The sequence below is a fragment of the Colius striatus genome, chromosome 4 (assembly GCF_028858725.1).
Source record: "Colius striatus isolate bColStr4 chromosome 4, bColStr4.1.hap1, whole genome shotgun sequence".
Taxonomy (NCBI): domain Eukaryota; kingdom Metazoa; phylum Chordata; class Aves; order Coliiformes; family Coliidae; genus Colius; species Colius striatus.
The window spans coordinates 42,127,418-42,148,622 of NC_084762.1; the positions used below are offsets into that span (position 1 = coordinate 42,127,418).

General features: G+C 39.0%; 1 protein-coding gene across 1 annotated transcript; it reads right to left on the reverse strand.

The window, feature by feature from the left end:
* Nucleotides 1–1,357: 1,357 nt before the first annotated feature.
* On the reverse strand, nt 1,358–21,174 carry IMPA2 (inositol monophosphatase 2). The gene is made up of 8 exons (XM_061995144.1): nt 20,954–21,174; nt 14,673–14,806; nt 10,184–10,288; nt 8,798–8,843; nt 6,375–6,483; nt 2,856–2,964; nt 2,521–2,672; nt 1,358–1,940 (listed from the first exon to the last, which is right to left on the reverse strand). The coding sequence occupies exons 1-8, from the start codon at nt 21,062–21,064 to the stop codon at nt 1,825–1,827; spliced, it is 882 nt and encodes a 293-aa protein (XP_061851128.1). The 5' UTR covers nt 21,065–21,174; the 3' UTR covers nt 1,358–1,824.
* Between the last annotated feature and the right edge of the window lie 31 nt (nt 21,175–21,205).

The following is a 21,205-nucleotide window of genomic DNA, read 5'->3' on the forward strand; positions in this document are numbered from 1 at the left end:
TAGATACGAGGATGGACAGCAACTGTGTATTTAGGAAATGTATGTAACTGATTTTACACATTTCTCTAATCAAAAAGTGTGATTACAACTTTGTGAGAAAGGGCATGTGATTTACAACTTTTTTTCAAGCATATCTCATATTTTTAATAACTTGCCTGTAATTTGCCAAATCCTGCTGTTCTGCTCAAAGTTTCTCCAAAATCAACAGCTCCTTGATACTGTGCTCTATTCTGTTGGCCTACTATTGTGTGTTGTAATTAATATTGTGAACAACTCAGTGGAGTTTATATTCCTGATTTTAACTACAATTACTCTATGGTAGTAAGAGTTCAAAGGTTTAAATATCTTACAGAGGCCTGTAGGACAGTATGGTTTATCCCAATGCAGAGGGATGAAGGGAAACAAGAACTACCTGGACAGTTTGTCAAATCATTACACATTTTTCATGATCAGCTCTGTTATTTGCCATTTGGACAGCCCCCACCAAAACCACCTAAACAAGCTATGCTCTTTACCTGAAAATAACTTCCAATATTAGCTTTCTTCTAAGCATTCTCTAAATTGCTGTAAACATCCAAGACACCTATATATATATATGTATACATGCATATACGTGTATAGGTGTGTATATATACACACACACATACACACAGATGTACATGTATGTACGTAAGTGTTGACTGACAGCTGTTTGAACATGATCCAGCAGTGTGCCCAGGTGGCCAAGAAGGCTAATGGCATCTTGGCCTGTATCAGAAATAGTGTGGTCAGCAGGACCAGGGCAGTGATTTTCCCCTTGTACTCAGCACTGGTGAGGCTGCACCTCAAATACTGTGTTCAGCTCTGGGCCCCTCACTACAAGAAGGACATGGAGGTGCTGGAGTGTGTCCAGAGGCTGGCAATGAAGCTGGTGAAGCGTCTGGAGTACAAGTCTTATGAGGAGAGGCTGAAGGAGCTCGGGATGTTTAGCCTGGAGTAAACGCGTCTCAGGAGACATGATCACTCTCTACAACTACCTGAAAGGAAGTGGCAGTGAAGTCTGGGGGTTGGTCTCTTCTCCCAAGTAACGAGTGATAGGACAAGAGGAAAAGGCCTCAAGCTGCACCAGGGAAGGTTTAGATTGGATATTAGGAGAACCTTCTTCACTGACAGGGTAGTTCAAAAACAGAACAGGTTGCCCAGGGAAGTGGTGGAGTTCCCATTCTTGGAGATATTTAAAAGATGTGTAGATGAGGGACGTGGTTTAGTGATGGGCTTGTCAGTGTGAAGTTAGTGGTTGGACTCCATGATCTTAAAAGACCTTTCCAACCAAAATGATTCTATGATATACATATATATGGATATATAGCTATGACAGTTAGGAAACAATAACGTCACTTTTATTGCATTCTTAAGTATCATAGAACAAGGGTATTATAGGCACACATTCTCAACTACTTGTCCTTACTACAGTCCTAAAGCTCGTTTACCTGAGATCTGCATCTGTAAAAATAAAGTTCCATTTTTAGCTGCGTGTTACAAAAGACTAAATATCAGCCCCACAGATATGAAATTATAACTTAATTTTGAGACTAATTTACTACAAGTAAAATATGCTATCTTATAAAAAAGATACTGCTGAAAGAGATACATATTAAAAAGGAAACAAGATTCTTAGAGGTTTAAAAATCTCCCTATGCCTTTCCACATAGTAATAAATTTATAAAAAATATTTGACACAGACAATCTCCACAGAAAGCATCCTGCTGAAATCACGTACCATTTAAGCCACCCATCTTGCAAAAGTTAACATAGTTTAGAAGAGTAGACTCCATAGCTAAGAATTTAGTTTTCATCATCCCGTCTGTAGTGAATGGTTTGTAATTCCTGAGCTATGAACATAGCCATCTCTCTGGTGCCCGCAGCAATCACTCGGCAGGACATAAGATCCAGCGGTCCCCCTGAGAACAAGAGGATTCATGAGAACTGTCTTACACGATGTAAAAAGGCAATGTGTTCTGAAATATAAACCATGTTGTAATTCAGGAGGTTCAGAAACGCTGAAACAATTTCATACGTAGCTCTTTTTGGGGTGGGAAGGACAATCTTATTCAGCAACTCCTATCTGGAGTCACCAGTAAACAATTACTGTGAGATGTGTACTGTCTAAATGAGTAAAATAATAACCTGGAATCATCCTTTCTCAGGAGGATGTCTCCCCAAATCTGTTTGGAATCTGAATGCATCTACCATTCTCCTGGGCTAGTTCTTCATTGTAAATCTGATACTTTAAAGGAATTATTCAGTCATCAAAATAGAGTTTGACTCAGAAGATCTTGATGTGATGAAACCCTGTGCTGGAATTACATCACTGTGTCATGAATAATCAGCCAGACTCTAGTGGAGAGTACAGACATTTCTAGAGGATGTTGCTAGAAATGAGGTAGAGCCATAGGAAGACTGTATTGAGTTAACACAAGTTGCCCCAAAATAGCCACTCGGTCACCCAAAAGTCAACATAGACAATGATATTTTACTCACCTGAAGTGTCTATCACGGTGCCACCTGCCTCTCTAATAATGACAGTGGCTGCTGCCAAGTCCCAGCAGTGTAACCCAAACTGGTAATAGGCGTCTGCAGCACCGGACGCCAAATGGCACAGGGCCAGGGTTGAGCTCCCGATGACACGGACCCTAAACCCCACGAGAAGGACACATGGTAATGTAAAGCAGAAAGTGTCTTTTGATTTCAACCTATGTGTCAAGATTGCAAAACATGCCACATACTTGTCTGGGTTTTGCTTTCAGGGGGCGGGAGGGAGTGGTTTTAATGACTTTTGGTCACTAATGTGAGACATATATCGTAAAATATCTTACCCGTGTGCTTGGGCCTTGAGCAATCTCTCAATGTTTCCAAGGAACAATTTCAAAGTCGCAGGGTCACGTTTTGGACCAATTTCTGTTAAAATTAAGGCCTTCGAGATATCTGCAATGTAGGCAGTTGCTTCCATTAATTCAACAGCTTCCAGGCAGATTCTAGAAATTTGTTTTTAAACACAACACTAATGGACTTTTCACAATAAAACAATTTTCATGCCCAAATTTTATACCTCAAACTCTTTCATAGGATAAGTGATAGCTTTGCATAAAAATTCAAGCAAGACTAGATTTCTCATACCAAACAGTCTGATCTAAACAGATATTTTTAAAAACAGAACAGAAAGATTAAAAAGAAGTATGCCTTCTTACATTCCTTCTCTTTATACACACCATTTGATTTCATTGACCGGTCAGCTTTTGGCAAATGTACTAACATTAGCGGTCAACTAAAAATAAACGGGGGACCTAGCATAATAAAATAAACGAGGGATTAGCAATGATTTTAATCTAATTATATTTGAAAACAGGATTTCATGAATAGGGAACTTCAATGAAATTTGTTAATAAATTATTTGGGAATACAGTAAGAGCAAAGAAAACTTTCTACCTAAACCACCAGTCATTCAGTAATAGCTCCTCCTCATTCTGACATTTCAAAGACTGACGACACCTTATGACTGAGAAGAACCCTTACCTATTGCAAATGAAAGCAGTACCTTAATTAATAAATACTAATATGAGTGTTATTTCTGTATTGCATTCAGCAAGGGCAATTCTGCCCTACAGCAGGTGAGGATGTCAGCCTTGTGTACAGTCAAAGGAAAGACCCACAGTGACTTGCAAGGTGTTGAAGTAGTCCACCTGTGAGATCTGCATACTGCTAGTATATAACAAGCGTATGTCAATGTAGATGGAGATGGTTCATCAAATGCCAAGTGTCTCTGCTTCTGTTGTGCCAGCTGAACTTGGAGGCATTAAAGGCATGACAAAACTCAAAGGTTTAGCCGTTAATTACTTAGTAACTAGGCTGTGTCCAAGTGTCAGCTGTCACCTCTACTGTGGGTTAAAGGCGAGGCATTCATTCAGCTAGAGAACGTCTGCCTGGTTATTACAGCTAATTGCCTAAGTTGAAAATTCTTAGCAGAAGTAGCAAGGGGGTTTTCAAAATCAAATTAGGCTGGAGACATCATTTAATTAAACAGGCTAACAATGAATTTAGTATTGCAGAAGTAGAGTATGGATTCTAGCAATGCGGTAAATGGTTGATGAGCAACAGGTACATCATTAGATTAAAAGATACAAGATATCACAAAGCATAACTGTAGGAACACAGATTTAACAATCACTTTTTAAATTATCGAATTCAAATACAGAAACACCCATCCAGGCACGCTGCAGGGTATTCATTGTTTAGCCATCAGTGAAAACTCTGGATGGTGAAAGCAATTTGCCTTAGATAATTTTGCATAACAGACCCAATTTATAATTACAGAATATCTAAAGCATGCCTCATTGCTGAAATGCACCAAGCATTCATACCACACCAGTCACAGCTAGGTCATGACTAAGTTGTTCTTCTGAGTTCTAAAATGAATTTCTAACCGATAAGTGGATCTCTTCAGTTTTCATAAAGGCTATAGGTAGAAATTAGTTGAAGAGACTAAGAGGGAGGTCTCTATTTAGGAAAATGAGCTGGCTGATCAAGCATCAGTGAGGTTTCAGGAATTCAGGGTACAGGAGAAAATTTACAGACTACTCCTTACATTAGTAGAGGCCAGAAAAATAAGGAGGCTTGGTAGAAGAGATTTCATGGTGATACGGATAGACTTATGAGGAAAAGAACAATTCTGTTGACCACAGAAGCACATATAAGGCCTGACCTGAACCTAAGCATGAGAAGAAACACCACTCAAGATCAAAGGGAAGATGGATCCTTCATTTAGGTGCATCCTGATGCCTGGACTCCCATACCAGACCTCTACAAAATTTGGCATTGACAAAGAACAGTGTTTGCCTGGACTGTGATTTCAAATGATTAAATGTGAATAATAAATGTATAGTGCAGATCAATGTTATCCAACAGTCACATTTCCTAGAAACAAAAGGCATGAAGTAACGTGACAGCCTAGATCTCCAACACATCATGCATTGGTGAAGGCTGCTTGACTTCCAGTGGTAGGCATAGGGAAACACACCCTCTCTTCCAGGGCTGGTTTATTTCACTGAAGCCACAGTCCTCACAGAAGAAGAGCAATTGTGATTTTATACACTTAAAACATCGAAAGAAGTGAGACTAAAGAAGATCCATCTTCACTAGTGAAATTGCCCACCACCAAATTATGTCTCTCAAAACAAAGGCAAATTTCAAAGCACTTGCAAGGGCAGAAGGTCCACTTCCTTGCTTTGTTCTAGATTTGGATGTCCAGAGAAAGGAAGACAAAGTGGTACGTGTCAAAACTGTTCCTTGCCCATCTGGAAACCAGAACTCTCTGACTGCAAAAAGGAGTGAGGCCATTTCAAAAGTGGCTCAGCCAGTCCAAATGGGAGCACATGTTTTTAGTCTCTGCCAGCATGGGCTTTTGGGGAACATGAGATATTCAAGCACTGAAAAAAAAGGTGTTATATAATCAAGGATTAAAATCTTAGGGGTCATTGACGTTACAACTCTCCAAATAGGGAGATCCAGCTCATAATTAATTCAGGTGAATAGTTAAACTTTCCAAATTTCAGGGAAGTTTTGAGGGTCTGCTTGAGGCACTACAACAAGTCTGTATGTTAAATTGCTTGAATTTACTGTGTTTCAAATTCATGATATCTGGTTTTGGGATAAATTTTTTATCACCTTCTGTGTACAATGATGTACATTTTTGGCACATGTCTGCTTCTGTCTGTTCTCGTCTGCATTTTGATTGATTAAAAGAAAACTTCACTACATACATGTGATTATTGTTATCTGTTATCCTTAGGTAAACAGATAGATCTGTAACATGGTTTACCAATAAAATAATTCCATGGAAATGTTGATGAAGTATTGTTAGCTATTTGCATATTGAAACATACCGCACACAAAAGCAAGCTGTTAAAGAACCCCTAACGAAGCACGCATCCTTTAGTTTACAGTTAGCATGTGTGCCTACAGACATAACACACTTCACAGCCGACACAGTACTCTGAATTTGATTCACCATTCCCATTGCATCTGGCTCACTAAAGTTACGCCAGTGTACAGCTGGAATGAAACGGGTGAATCTACTCATTCTTCCTTATTTTAAACAACGGTTATTAGGCAAAATGATTTAGGATTATTTCAGTAGTTCATATTCAGATGTACATTTTAAAAAGAAAATGAAGTTGTGATTTTTCAGAAAAGAAACAAACACATAACAACAAAATTATCATGCAGGTGAAATACTTTCCATCAGGATAATGATGTTCATTATCCTAATGATGATTTGCAACAACTCTGAAACAAAATTAACATATTCCTTTTAGAGTTCTAACGAAATCTAGACCAACCTGTCTCTTTTGATACCTGAAGCCTTTTGTCATTACAAAATGCCCCTTGACCTCTTCTACCAGTGTATAATCGTTCTTCAGTGCAGTGGTAAATTACACCAAATTCAAGCTTTAAGATTTTGAAAAGGAAAGAAATGAATGCAACTCAAATTACTCATCATAAATATAAACAACTACTAATGGCAGAAAGATCAGCAATATTGTAATTGGTACACGTAATCAAAGATTATATTGGTGCTAATAAACTGGAATAATTTTACTGTTACTATGATATTGAGACATGAGTCATATAAAATTCAGTTTATAAAGAGAAGTTAATGCAATCTGTTTATGATCTTCTAAACTTTTACTTTCAGCTTTTTTGAGTTCACCTTGGAATAGATTAAATGACAAATTGATTTCAAATTCAATTGCGTGTTTTAATTGAAATATGCAAGTCCCCTAAGGCCAGATTCGGAATGATTTACTTTCACTAGTGAGCAGTTACACCTAGAAGTAGTCCCACTGACTTCAGTCACTGACAATTTGCCACCCCAAATACATAGATATGAGCAATCAGGCATTCAAAGTCAAAAGGCATGACACACTGTTTATTAACAGTGGATGTTCTCTATGCACATTTAATTTGACTGCCTTTTCAACCAAAGTAGTATATTCCAAACATCTGTTCAAACGTTTCTCTGCAAAATCCTTTAGTTTACACATGAAAGTGAGAATTTCATTAAGTCACACGACTCCTAGAGAAGGAGTTTGAAGAGAAATACGAAATATCATGACCATCAATGAAAGCTTGAGAAAGAGCAACACTAGAATTTTTGTGGGAGCATCTGTTTACCAATGAGAAGAGGGTTAGAATTTGACCCTTGATTTAAACCCAAGGTATTTAATATGTCCATTACTTTAATAGGTTTCACCAAAAGATTTTAAAGCACTTGACAAAATTCATTGTTCTGCACCTACATCACCCCTAGATAAGTACTACTTGAAATGTTTGATTTAGGAGTGGACAGATATACAAAAATTATGACTTGCTCAAGGTCACAGATGAATTTGGTAACAAGATCAAATAAACACCTCAGGTGTTCTAGACTAAAAGCCCTTTCCTGCTGCCCTCCTCCACTCATTTTGAATAACCATTGGTGTTCAACAGAGACAATTCAAAGGGAAAAGATTGTCTTCACTATCTACCCTGAGGTCCCAGCTAAATCAAGGGTTTTTTTTGAGGAAGACACTATTAATAGACTCTTTCCCTGAAGACATTTGCAGGAATTTCTTCAGTACCGTTCAAGGCTTACATTCAGGTCAGTTCCCCTGTGTGTACTTTGGCTCCTTTTCAGCTTAATACTTTTTTCTGCTTTTCCCGTTTGTTTACTGAGGGAGATTTAACATCATTCTTTATTTTTGTTTCAGCTTTGTTCAGTTTACATAACCCAAATTATGCAGCATCAAAATCATGATGGTGTTCTAGAAAACATAAATATTAGAGAAAGCTGTCTGGTAATAATATGTAGTATTTAAAAGGATCTTTGGGAATGAATAAACTTCAGAAAAGCATGGAAGTTTTTCTCTGCAGTTTCCATGTTTGAAAAGTCTAACTAGAGAAGTACAGAACATTGTGCTGTTTAAACCAGTAACAGGCACTAGCGCACCTGAAAACTATGTTGTTATCGCATGGAATTCTTGGTGGCTTCACTTACAGCTATACATGTATTTGAGATCATGGAATTAGTCTGAAAAAGGTACATTCCTTTGAATAGCTCCTTCTTCTGTATATATCAAACTGTAAGCTGACAACATACAGAGAAAAAGCAGTAGCGTGATCGGGTATAGCTAGGAAACTGACAATGGCACATATGAAGGCTGGATACTTAACACCCCCCCACCAATAATCAAACTCTCGTGGGAAATACACTTATTTTCCATGTTAAGAAAACCATAAAGGTAGATTAAATTAACTAGGCCCATAAGTTCATAGAAGTCTTAACAGAAATCAGTTCTGAATTGCCTCATAGCAGCAGTTAGCCTTCACAGATACCGCTTGTAGGAAAGAAGCAATAACGCTAATATAAGAACACTGGGAGATGTGTTTAAATTACAAATAGGCAACACTATTATTTAACTCACTACGGTTTTGTCTTACAAAACCTTGCCCACATCAGTACTCTCTTTTTTCCCCACATAAATCCTATAATAATATTTATAATAATTTGTAAGAATTATCTTTCAATTGCCAGTTTGCACAAGTAGGTTTTGCAGGACTATAATTTTAGACTAGTAGAGTATGACCAAATGAATTAAAAAACGGTGGAAAAACCTGAGTAGTGGCTAGCTTCTTTCTAAAAGTATTTTATTGAAAGTTCCCATGTGATTTTGAGGGTTCTACCCACATCTCAGATACTCATCTTAAAGAACATACTTCATACCTCTTTGTTAACAGCAAATCCAATGCTCACTGCCACTGTCGGAAATCTGTGAAAAATAAGAAAAGACCCATCACTAATGAAAAATCTCTTGACTTACTTGTTATGCAACTCCCTCAGGCAAAAAAACCCCACATGGAGCTCTGTGGTTTTACTTGTGTCAAAATGCTCCTGGCATTGTACTATTTCTCCTTTGTTGTCCTCTTTGTCAGTGTCTTTAAAACTGAATTTAATATTGGAGAAGGCAAGAAGTAAGCACAGGAAGATACCAGGCTTTTTACACGGAATGTGTTGTATATTTTAGTGATCTTTTTGCCTTAGTGTAATTGAATTATCCAGTATAAAATCATCACTGTTGTTATAACAAGTCATCACTTTAAAGAGCACAATCTGTTCAAGTTCAAGCATCAGATAGCAATTCAGCTGCACAGAGATACCTTGCTGCTGACATCAACGTAAGGAGAAACCAGTTCCTCTACCCTCTCTTTCATCAGTCACCATCAAGCATTTAAGTTGCTCCTTTTGACTAAAGTATAATTATTACACTTTAAACAATGAAAGGAATTAATTTCTTAAAAACAAGTTTTAAAAAGAGTTGTGAAGGCAAGGCTCAGAAAATATTGCTAGTAAGAGAAAATGTCACTTGAAGAAAAGCACATGACATCCCTCCACCTCCCCTTGAATTCTAGGTAACTGCACCAAAAAGTTATTTTGTTCTCATTTAATGAAAACTGCAGTTATGTTATATCACAAACTACAAGGCAGAACATATTTTAAGCAGAAGTATTACAAGCAGTCATTAATTTACAACTTCTAGGACTTAAATGATGAATTAAAAGTTTTGCACTTCTGTGAGAACGATCCCTAGATTTACTTTTGCAGAGCAGTATTCTATAAGTCTAAAAACAGTATCTACGTACAACTTTGTTTTTTCTACTTTACATATGTGCAAAGGTTGTACTTCTTAGGAAAACTGAAGCACCTGTATTTGAAAGGGAGAAAACGTCACCACTACAAGGAATATGTAACAACCACATAAGGCGTTAGGCCAAATGTCATCATAGCACAGCCTTGTTCCTCCAGTTCAGCTCAAGCCTCTGCATGTTCATGTGTGGTTATATATAAACAAGCTGTGAGTCAAGAGCTGTGGGCCATTAAGCAATCAGCAGAAACTTTAGCTTACCTTTAGATAACAGTATAGAGCTCTCCCCAGCACAAATACACACTCCCTCAGATACACTAAGAGGTACAAAAAGATAAAGGCATGACACCTACTTACAAGACAAAGGAATAAATCTACCGTGGTAAAACATTTTCAAGAAGAAGAGAGGCTTTGTGAGAAGCTACATTTTGCTCTTTTATGTACTTCCCAGTTCACTGTCCACTTACCTGTGCACGAAGTTGCACGTTCCATCAACAGGATCAATAATCCAGGTTGGACTGTCAGTGAGGACACATTTTGAACCAGCAGCAGTGGACTCTTCTGCAATAAACCTGCATTTGGTGTGGAGTAAAACAAGTGTGGTTTAGAGATGTGACGTGAAAAGACAAATTCCATCTTTCTCTTTTTGAAGAGATACTTAATTTTTAATATATGTATATTTTAATTAATTTATATATATATATGTATAAACGTACATACTGCTTTTTCTTCTAGGAATAAGGAGCTTTCATAGAAACTTTGAAGGAGAGTTCTCAAATTCATAGCACACTATTTTGCATGGTAAGAAAGGACTCCATTTATGTTTCCCAAATATAAAAAAGTCATGAAAATGAATACAACAATGGATCTAAACTGGCACCCCTGGAACTTTAGAAGGAGTTTTTTAATGCAGAATGTCATTTTATGGGTTAGGACTGTCTACTGCAGTAAGTAATATAAACTGCAAACTGTAGCTGCTTCTCTTCTGCAGCCAAATTCAGTCATTAGGAAATAATACACTCTTAGAAAATCCACAATCTCACTCCTACTTGAATTTTTTACAGTAGACTGACTCGAGAAATGAGGTTTACAAAGCTAAACTTTCTTTTTCCCATGACCTACAGAAAATCAACAAGTTATTGGTTTTTTGTTTGTTGTTTGGATGCAGAAGGCACAAATTGAAATCTGAGCTCATCTGTTCTGTTGTTCTGTCCAAATTTCTTTCAGTAGATATCCTTTTTTTCCCCTCCTTTTTCCCTGGGAAATGAACATCCAGTTCTGGTACACTTCCTGCTGACCTTAATTATCCCTGCTCTCCCATGAACTGCTCAGGGCCTGTTTCTTTAAGTGCTGTGCAGGTGTTACTCTCAAAGACCTGAATTAAGTGCTGCATGTACAGAAGGTGCAGAATCAGACTGCTGAATCTTGCTTTTGGTTTCTCATTCAAATAGCTGGTAGTGGTATTCAGAATCTCCTCCAAACAGCTGAAGATGAAAAAAACTCCTCTTGATGACACAAAGAGAAAAAAAAAAAAAGAAATAAAATAGCTGCTTGCCCAGGGCTAGAGTAGCAGCCATTTTTTCTTGTGCTCTCAACAAGTGCTGCATGATGCCACATAGCACTTGCAATTGTGAGCTTAAAATGTTCCGCAGACAACACAGGAGGAGACTTTGTGAACTTTCCAAATGCTTTCCCTGAGTAAAAAAAGTACTATTTTGATGGCATTATAGGCCCCTAGTTGGTATGAAGAGGGAAGAAGGAAATGTCTACTAGTATTTTCATCTCTATTAAAGCTGAAGGAAAAGTCTTGGTGTGGAACTGAGAAATGAGAAAGACTAGAACAAGCGTTTGGAATTCTTTCAAACGTAACATTTTGCAGACTGCTTGCTGTAAATATTTCATTATTTTGTCATGGTGCTGTATAATTTTGACAAATGATACAAATCTTTTACAAATCTTGTAATTAGCATATAAATCCAACCACACACTTTGGCTATGCTACTGGCTGCAGAGGAAGCTCATCTTCTTGCAGATGGAGCACATTCTCAGACTGTCCACCTTCTCCATAAATTATGCTTCTGCTTCAACCCTCTGCCAACTCCCACAGCCAAAGCCTGAACTGTAGCTGTTTCCTTGCCAGTTAAAGAAAGATGAAACGGTAACTTCTTTAAAGACAAGACTACTTCTGTGTGAGTTGTTTTGCTCTCAAGTATTGTAAGTCTGTTTCTCACCTTTTCCTGCACTGGGATGTGACGCTGCAGTCCTCACATACAGAAATGCTAACATGAAGCTGAGGAACAGCAGTGCCATTGATACAGTCTTGATGTCCAAGAATATTTTTTCCAAAATGGATGCAGGATAAATTAGGTACACATTTAATGAAATTTGGGCTAATAGTTTAAAGTAAGCCCCTTGCTGTTGTATACAACACTAGGAACTGTGACAGTTGCTCAAGGTCAACATGAGATGTGTTCTATGGCTTCCTGTCCTGTAAAAATATGCAAACTAAGCAAAACACTTGGCTTGAAATACTGGAGACAAAATTTTATGAACAGCTTGAGAAGTAGGAGGTATAGCCATGTTATCACAGTAGTTAATTTGACAGCCTATGAGCTCTGTTGACCTCTCCTTAAATCTGGATTAAAGTTTTCTCCCACTGAAAATGAGTCCAGTGATTTTAGCCAATTCTCATCATACATCTGTTCTTACCATGGTGTCACTGAAACTCATTGTTGGAACAGCAGGGAAACCTGTAGCATAGTAAGTGCTGAAACCTGCAGCAAGAGCGTCACCCAGTAGAATGCAGGAGGTTCAAACCAGGGCTGTCCCCTCACCTATCCCCTTATGGAGGCCTGAGAGCAGAAGGCCAGGAAGCTAGTGCTGGATGTCACTCTCTACAATGACTGTGTCGTGGTTTTAATGTCTACAGGATTAAGGCCACAATTAAAACTGAAGATGACAACTTGTGTAACAATACAGCCTTTCAGGCTGTGCCTATCCACAACTCAAAGATCTATCGGAAAAATCCCCTTTTGAAAAAACTCACTTGAAGGATGTCAGAGTACCAAAGGGTGGTGAGAGATGAAAACTTGGATGAAGTGTGAATGAGGATGATACATATCACTGAACCAAGTGGAGAGAAGAAGAACGAAACGTGGGACAGAATTATCTTTTTCACATGTTTTCCTAATACTTCTCTTTACTTCTGAGTACACTTCCAATATCTCAAGACTCATGACTGTCACAGTGCAAATGGCACAGATTCTAATGAGAACCCTTTTAAATTTTTAATGTATTGTAATTTTTTTTTACTTTTTAATGTTCCTCTTAAGGTACATTCGTTGATTCAGAGAACATAAGAATCAAGAGAGAAGAAGTAGCAGAATGCTTCCAACAGCAAGATTAAGGAATAGACTAAACAAAGTGTGTACGATCTTTTGAAGTTTTTGTTTTACTTTAAACCTTGATTGCTACTGTGGACTCCTCATTGCAAATGTTTTAATCTAGTCTAGTTAAATCTAGTTTAATCAATTGTTTAATATAAATGCATTTACTGTCTGAACAAACTCTAACCAAACCCAATAACCAACATCAGCAAAATACTGAAGAAATAGCAATTCCTTCATTTGCCTATAAAGTCAGAAGCTAACTGTACAGAGTTAATGAAGTCAGGGATTTTTCAGTTTCTAGGTCTTACACTGACCTTAAAACTTTTGTTCCCATTCTGAGTTAACTTAAGCACTTCTGATGAATCTTATTTTATGTGTATGTTTTATGTTCTCTGGCAGACTGTTCAAGGCAAAAAAAACCCACAACACAGGAGTGGAGATGAGAAAGGAGCACAGGCAGCAATAGTCAGAGGAATATTACACAAATAATAGGCTTGTAAAGCCTGGCACTCTCTTGAGAATCGTGGCCAAGAACCACACATTGTGCTGTACAGTACTGCTTCAGTATATGATCACACAAAACACGTATTTAGAAAGCCATATTTAGTATACAATGTTTTTTCTGTTCCTTCTTATGGTGGTGTGTTGGTTTTTTTTTTCCTAGCAGCATTGTCGATAACCAGATTAGTAGCTGAGCACTCCAGATTTTCATCTTTGTTGATTTCTGCACAGTGCTGGAGTGTAAGGCTCATCTCTATCAGAGATGCACACAGTTAGAAAGAAGTCATACAGTATTTAAAGGATACACAGGCTCTGCACTGGCTCTGCAGGAAGATTAATTTTATCCATGTAGACTGAAGTCAAATGTTCGATGCAGACCCTCTGCATCAAACCAAACCCAGACAACTAATAGAATCTCTCTCTATTCTGCACAGGTGCTAGGAGTGGTTATTTTTCAAATTGACCATAATAATTCAAGAGAAGTCAATAACTTGATCTATTTTTAAAACCTTGGGTTGACACCCCATATAGTAATTTATAATCTGTTCATGTACATGCATCAAATGATGACGATAAACAACTCTGCTCCTCACTCATTTTAGGATTCCATACAACACAGGGTGGATGTGATTAAATACGATACTTGTCCTGACTTGGCAAATGCTTACCTATCATGGCAAAAGAAAGTAGAAGAAAGGTCTGTAGGACAGGATATTTGCTATCATTAATTTCAACTATATTTTAATAGATATCCTTGGAAGAATTCTTATACACTAGAGGACCGATCAGTGGAGATCCACATGGAACCTTTGTACATGATATCCCTAGAGGGGAAACACGATTATTCAATATATATCTTAAGAAACATAAATATAATAAAATATAAAGTACTACGTATAGGGAAGTAATACTTCTTAAAAAAAGGAGTCCTGTGAAAATGTCCAACAGCAATAGGTTAATATACATGAGAAATATATACTTTTAAAATTCCGTTTAAGTGCCAGTCAGATATTTAGCTCTTAAAGGAAAAAAAAATCATTGATAATATCATTCCATAGGCACTCACCTGTGGGAAGGAAATTTCTCTTTCAGAACAGAAATAATTAAACTTTCCACAAAATGATCAGTTTCTGTTACAAGATCTGCAGCAGATGTCTTTGTGGACACTTGTTTTTCCTCTGTTAGAGCTTTCCTAATAATCTGAAACAGAAGTTCACAGATCATAGTTGTTGGCCATTCATCCAGTGCACACTAAAATAATATATTTACTGAAAAATTATACCTAATCCTGAAAAAACAATTGTAAGCCTAATTCTACCAGAGCGTGTTCTAATTCTTCTTTTTAAAAAAGTCCTTCTGAGCTAATGAGTAGTCTTTGGAAACACACCATTTTGAATCATTCCGTGAGAACCACTCTTGACAGTTCAGAAAGGGACTGAGGAACGGAACGCAACTAACAGAATAAAAGGATGATGGCAGTTGTAGTCAATTAGGAAATTACATGTAAGATAAGAAAGAGCCTTAACACTCAGGAATTTTTCATGGAAACTCCCTCTGCTTCTTTTCTTTTTTTTAATTTACAGGGTCAATACCCCACTGCTCTCTTACTATAAAAGACATGCAATAAGGCAAACCCCATTTGTTTCTTTTTTTTTTTTTTTTTTGCCAGTGAAAACACACAAAGTTTATTTTATCTTGAGTATATGGGTTTTTGGAACTTCAAGAGCTGACCACCCACTAATTCCCAAAGAATTTCTATGTCTTTAATAAAACAAAAAACTTAAGACTTTTCCCTAGGTATGGAACCAGTGATCTAACCCTGGACTCTTCTAGAAAAGTCTTTAACATGTTTTTTAAGGATTTAGCTGTTATAACTCAGAACTAAACCACATCAACTGCAAATGCACATATGGGAAAACAGTTAAAAGCTTTCTTCTAGTTTTCCCATCTTATTTCTGGTTTTTTTCTGTTCTTTCATTAAAATAAGAAGGCAGGATGCAAATGGAGCTGACTTATTTTTATAACCAGTGAAAACGATAAACTATTTGAAATTAGGAAAACAAAAAAAACTCCCAAACATTAAACACCTCTTATTTGTACAGAATTATATTAACTAAAGCTGGTAGCAACAAGACCAATATTCCAAGTCCCTTCCAAAACTTTAAAATATTTCAATTGTTTAACTAATTTTCCACTATCCACTACTATTCCAAATATCAAAGTAGTTTTAAAGTGTTGAGAAATGCTTGATGACCAAAGAAAACAGTTGTGCTGCATGGGAAGGGGAACCAGCAACTCAGTCTCGGCTCTTGGTTTTCATAGTAGAAAATACTATGTTTGAAGAGTGTGCTGATTGTTCTGCCAAGTAATGGATATGGCCAACTGTTGCTTTAGTACAGAAGGTATCTAATGAAGGTATCCAAAACACTAGTTATGCCTATTTACTGAGCTTGTGAAGGCAGGTTAAAACTTTTCAGCTTGAGGTCTTGCAGAGGTTCACGATTGTATGTAAAAATATTAACTACACTTACTTCTTTTACTCCCCTCAATGCCCTCCATGGTTTTCTTGAAGGTTTTGCTGTAGGAGCATAAAAGCACAACTCTAGGAATGCCCTCGAGCTCCTCTTCAGTACAAAGTAAAATTCAAAACAATACAGCCATCTTGGTTGTGTATTCTAAAAAAATGCTACTCTGTTACAATTTAATTGTTCTTCTTTACTTTTATACTGCCTGTACACAAGTAAATGCCCTGCTTAGAACTGGGCTCAGAACTCTGCATAGTGAAATAGATGAGGAATACGCTCCTTTTAATAGAGAAGATTTCAACAACTTCTTAGCAGTGCCATGTTTTTGACTTCTACTCAGTTTTAATATAAGATTAAGGAGATTTTTGTAGCCATTTAACTCAGTATGTGCTCAACGGGGGAGTGAGATCACACCTGAGCCTTGCTGCAAAAACAAGAGAGGTGCAAGCTCTCTGCTGTGGTTGTTCTCTGCAATCAGTTGCTCTTCACCCTGTGATCCAGCACTTGATCTCTCCCTTTTTAACACAATCCTTTGCACCTCTCAGCAGAGAATTTATTATTTTTCATTTCTGACCCTTTCTCCAATTGCTCCTGACCATTTTTAACTCTGTTTCTCTGTTGATCTGCACGTGCCAGCCTGAAGCTCCAGTCACTTTGGAGGTGGGACCTATGCAAGGGTGTGACTGATCAGAAGCAGTGTCTGATGGCCTTCTCACCTATCTCTTCCTCTGCAGACCTGTGCTGAGGGGCTGTGACACACATTACCCAGTCCTACGATGTGCTGCTTCTCCCTGCCTCTTGTGTAACTGATGTGTCAAGGGAAGAGCAGAAGAAGGGAAGTCAGAATGCTATGCTGAGGTCATCAGCTACATATGGGCACCATCTGCATCAGCTCACCTGTGGTGGTGCCATGGGATGGATTCATCCCTGATAATTCTCTGCATTCTAGGAAGGGTCTGACAAAAGGGACTCATATGCACTTGCATCAGCTTGTATAGGTATGCGATCCAAGCTAGTGTCCCCCACAAAGACCACATTCCCTGCATCATTGGTGAAACAGCTTTATTCTTCACAAATTCATAAAATAGCTCAGAGTAGTCCAGAATTCAGCTTATGTTGAATAATCCCTAAAAAACATCTGCCTACAGAGTATTACAGCCTGGGGCCTCAGAGTACTCCAACAACATCACTCAGCTCCTTTCCTTGCAGAAGCCTTACAACAAGGTTTGAAGACACCTACTGCAATTGCCTGGTCTTCCCAGCTGGGCGTGAAGCTCCATAAAAGCTTCTCTCTTTCTAACAGACAATAGGTAAGTGAAAGATCAAAGGAACTACAGGTTGATGAAATGAAAACTGCTGATTGTTCCTTATCACTATTGTACAACAAAACTGGCAACCAAGATGCTGTATTTTGTCTGTAAATGTATTTTATACTCTATTATAGGTTGTATCTAGACTGGAAATTTTACAACAATTTCTAAGCAGCTGATTTTTGGGAGTGTGGTTATTTACAGCAGAGCCACTTAACACTTATCCCATGCTGCCTTCCCTCTAACAAAGAATTGCCTAGATCTTATCCTAATACCCTGTCTGGGAGCATTTGGAGGGGGGTTATGCAAAGTGATGGGCATTTACATCAAGCAGTACATGCACGAAGACCACATCACAGAGCAAGAGCGAAGTTGTCCTTCTCCCTTCTTCATTTCCCACGGAGCAGGGGACAGTGCAGTCATGGTCCTGGACTTCTCCTTTCCTAACACCTTTGTGAAACTAATTCACACAAAGGAGAATGAAGAGGACAGAGGGACAAGATGCCTTCTCCCCCAGTACCTGCCAGGACAGCCACCTCCAGTGAGGTCCTTGTGTTAAGTATTTTATCTCACCTTATCCTGGGAGTTCCAAGTTGGTTTTACTTGCCTGCAACATTGTCCTGAAATATTTGCCCAAACATATAATTAAACATCTAGATAAAAAGGATAACTATCTGCAAGCAATTTAGGAAATATCAATCCAGTTTGTTAAAAAAAATTGTCTATGTTCCATAGACAACAGCCTAACAATATCCCTTGGGTGCAAATATGGGGGAAAAAGACTTTGGCTTTTTAGAATCAGCGGATATGCCTTTTTTTTCTGTGAGGTCTCTTATGCCTCACAAAAATATCCTCTGAAAAAAGGAGTAAAAAAGTAGTTAGTGTGGACTGAATGTGACGGCTTCCAGTCTGAGTTTCTTACCCTTTTTTTCACCCATATGTACATCACTCATTTTGGTGAAGTTTCTCTGACTGTAATCGCAGAGAACTGTGCAAATATTACTCAGTGCTCTCAATAGCATCAAGGATGCTGTTTTTTTTAAGCAAAAAGTCATACTAAACCAACAAGCATAGTCTCATGAATACAGCAAGCAGAGTATACTCATAGAAGAAGCAGAAGAAAGGTTTGAAAAAGTGCAATTACATGTGGCCTCACAGAGCAGGTTTTGCATCATTTTAACGCAGGTCAATTACCAAGGTTACAAAACCATGGCCATTATTAAATGAGAGTCTGTGATCATTCCTAAAAATAATGAAACTAAGTAACAGGATGGGCAAGAATGTCACAGTTTTAACCTGGGAATAGAAGTTATTCCAGCAACACAACTTTTGACAAATATTCAAGCAATCACTTCTTTAATGGCCTTTTAAGTTTAGAAGAAACTATGCCAAAGCATAGATGTCAATCTATTGGAACGAAGATACATTTTACTCAAACTCATGAAATATAAACCAAACAGTCATGTTTGGGGACAAAAGGGGACACCAGGAAATTGTATTACAGTCTACATTTCCCTAAAAATTCAAAATCTTGACCTGCATGCCTTTCTTTAGGTTGGCCCCTGCATCAAGTCTCTTTTAGAAACTTTCTAATGATTCCAAGCCTTCCTAACCTGCTATGGTCCTGAAAAATGGAAGGCCTTAAAAGCAAGGCTAAAGTGGTGAAATTTCAAGCAGGCATGGAAACAGGAGGCAGATCTGGGGAGAAAGAGTGCAAGCAGACTTCTAGCAATGGAGGCAAAAGTGGAGAGCTCTGAGGGGTGGGAAGAGAAGCAGAAGAAAAAGATGAACATGACCAGTGGAATCGACTATTTTTGGTGACCCATTTGATCAGTCAATTTTCAACAAAAATCCAGTCCTATCAAACCTATATCACACTGCATTTTGTGTTCTTGTCTCTAGACTCTTTTGGGGACAGCTAGAAGTGGATTGACACTTAAATAAAAGATACAGCCCTATTTGCACCTTTTCCTCCACAAGAATCTCTGATGGTTTTTGGAACTAAAAACATACCTTAACATTACAAAGTTAATAAAGACCCGACACAGTTCCAAAGTCCTACTTAAACAATATCTTTGACTGGTTTAAATTTGGGCTGCCGATGAATTGGTCATTTCCTGCCAGTTGCATTGTAGCGATGGCAAATTGTGAGCTAAAAAGATACCAGGATGAATTTTCTGGCATGTTTATATCTTCCAGGAAGAGGTACTCAGCTGTGGTCTTCTATGCAATTTAAATGTCTGGAGATGGTTATGGCTGTCTTGACAAACTGATATTTCAAGAAATAAAGTGTGGAGGCTTGAGCAAGTCATGAGTTTCTCCTGTGAAATGGCTGGCAGAATGAGTATGCTGGAGAAACTGCTGTTTGGAGAGCCTGTGAGAGCATGACCTGTCATCCCAATTTGGATTATCCATTTATCCCCTTGTATTACTAAAACAAGTCTCCTCTCCTCTGGCATTCTGTTCCATCTTTGTGTGTGCCTTTCTACTAAGGAGAAAATACATTTAATAACACACATTAAGGAAAAGTTACAGGTCCTAAACTCAAGATAGAAAAGGGAGGCTTAAATCATAGTGTACAGATACAACGTGAGTTCCAAAATAGAGCAGATGGAAGCAGAAGAGAAATACATGTTGCTGAGGTTTGTGTTTTACTCAATTTCTCATCTGAACAATCTGCTGATCCCATTTCTTGGCTCTGTTAGAGTTGGTGGAATTTTTGCTGCTGCACACAGTGCGGCCAGGATGTCTCCTGAGATGACCAACCTTCTGCTGTGTCGAAACACGGATCTTAACTAAGCTAATGGAGATCTTTGCAAGGCCACTGCCGATTTATCCCCAGCAAGTGAAATTCAGTTACTCTGAAGACACTGGTATATAAAAGAAGAAGAAAAAGCCTCCCTGACACGGTTATTTTTTCTCTGCACGAGCTGCTCAAAACTAAATGCTGGTCCTGGAACATGCACATACACAACATTCTGGATAAAGGCACCACAGCGTAAAGCTTCAGTTATACACAAATTCAACCTTAACATCACCACACACTTCAAAACGTGACAGTAACAGAATAAACACTTGGTGTATATTTGAAAAAGTTACTATAACCACCTTCACGCTGACAGTTCTTTCCACCGTATTATTTTTTCAAGTGAAATCAGAATACTTCCAGTTACAAAATAAACGGGCCTTCACTTGAAGGGGCTCCTCGTCCTCAGCTGGACGTGGCCCCCGCGGCCGAAGGGGGCGGCCGGGGTCTCCGGCAGCGGGGGCCCGGCCCGCTTGCCACCTACCCGCCAGCTCTGCCCCACCAGCCTAATGCCCACACGGCGCTTCCCCAAACCGCCCGCCTTTACTAAAATTATTTATTTTATTTAGAAGTGCAGCCGGTACGGCCGCCTGGGAGAAGGATGCTCCAGCCGCAGGGCAGCCTGCTCCGCACCCCCAGCCTCTCCGCGCCCCTGTCCCGCCGCCGGGCAGCGTTCCGCGGCGCGGGCGGGGAGCGATCCTCTCACCTGTCCGGCGCGGAGCGCCAGCTGCACCGCCACCTCCGCGCACTCCTTCCAGGGGTCCCCGCCGCCGGCCGCCGCCCCCATTTCCTCCTCCTCCTCCTCGCATGGCTTCATAGCGGCGGCGACTCCGCTGTCCGGGTCGGGGCAGGGGGCCGCGGAGGGCCCGGCTCCTCGCCGAGGAGTGGCCGCGGAGGAGGGCGTCCGGCCCACGCACCACCGCCCGCTCGCCCGCCCGCCCGGTGCGCCGCAGCCGCC

Excerpts from the sequence above, each read along its gene's own strand:
- IMPA2 (XM_061995144.1), bottom strand. The coding sequence starts at position 21,064 with ATGAAGCCATGCGAGGAGGAGGAGGAGGAAATGGGGGCGGCGGCCGGC. Across the intron at positions 2,965-6,374 it reads TCAGGTATCAAAAGAGACAG|ATATCTCGAAGGCCTTAATT; the intron begins GTTGGTCTAGAT and ends CCTACATTGCAG. Across the intron at positions 2,673-2,855 it reads CTCAAGGCCCAAGCACACGG|GGTCCGTGTCATCGGGAGCT; the intron begins GTAAGATATTTT and ends CGTGGGGTTTAG.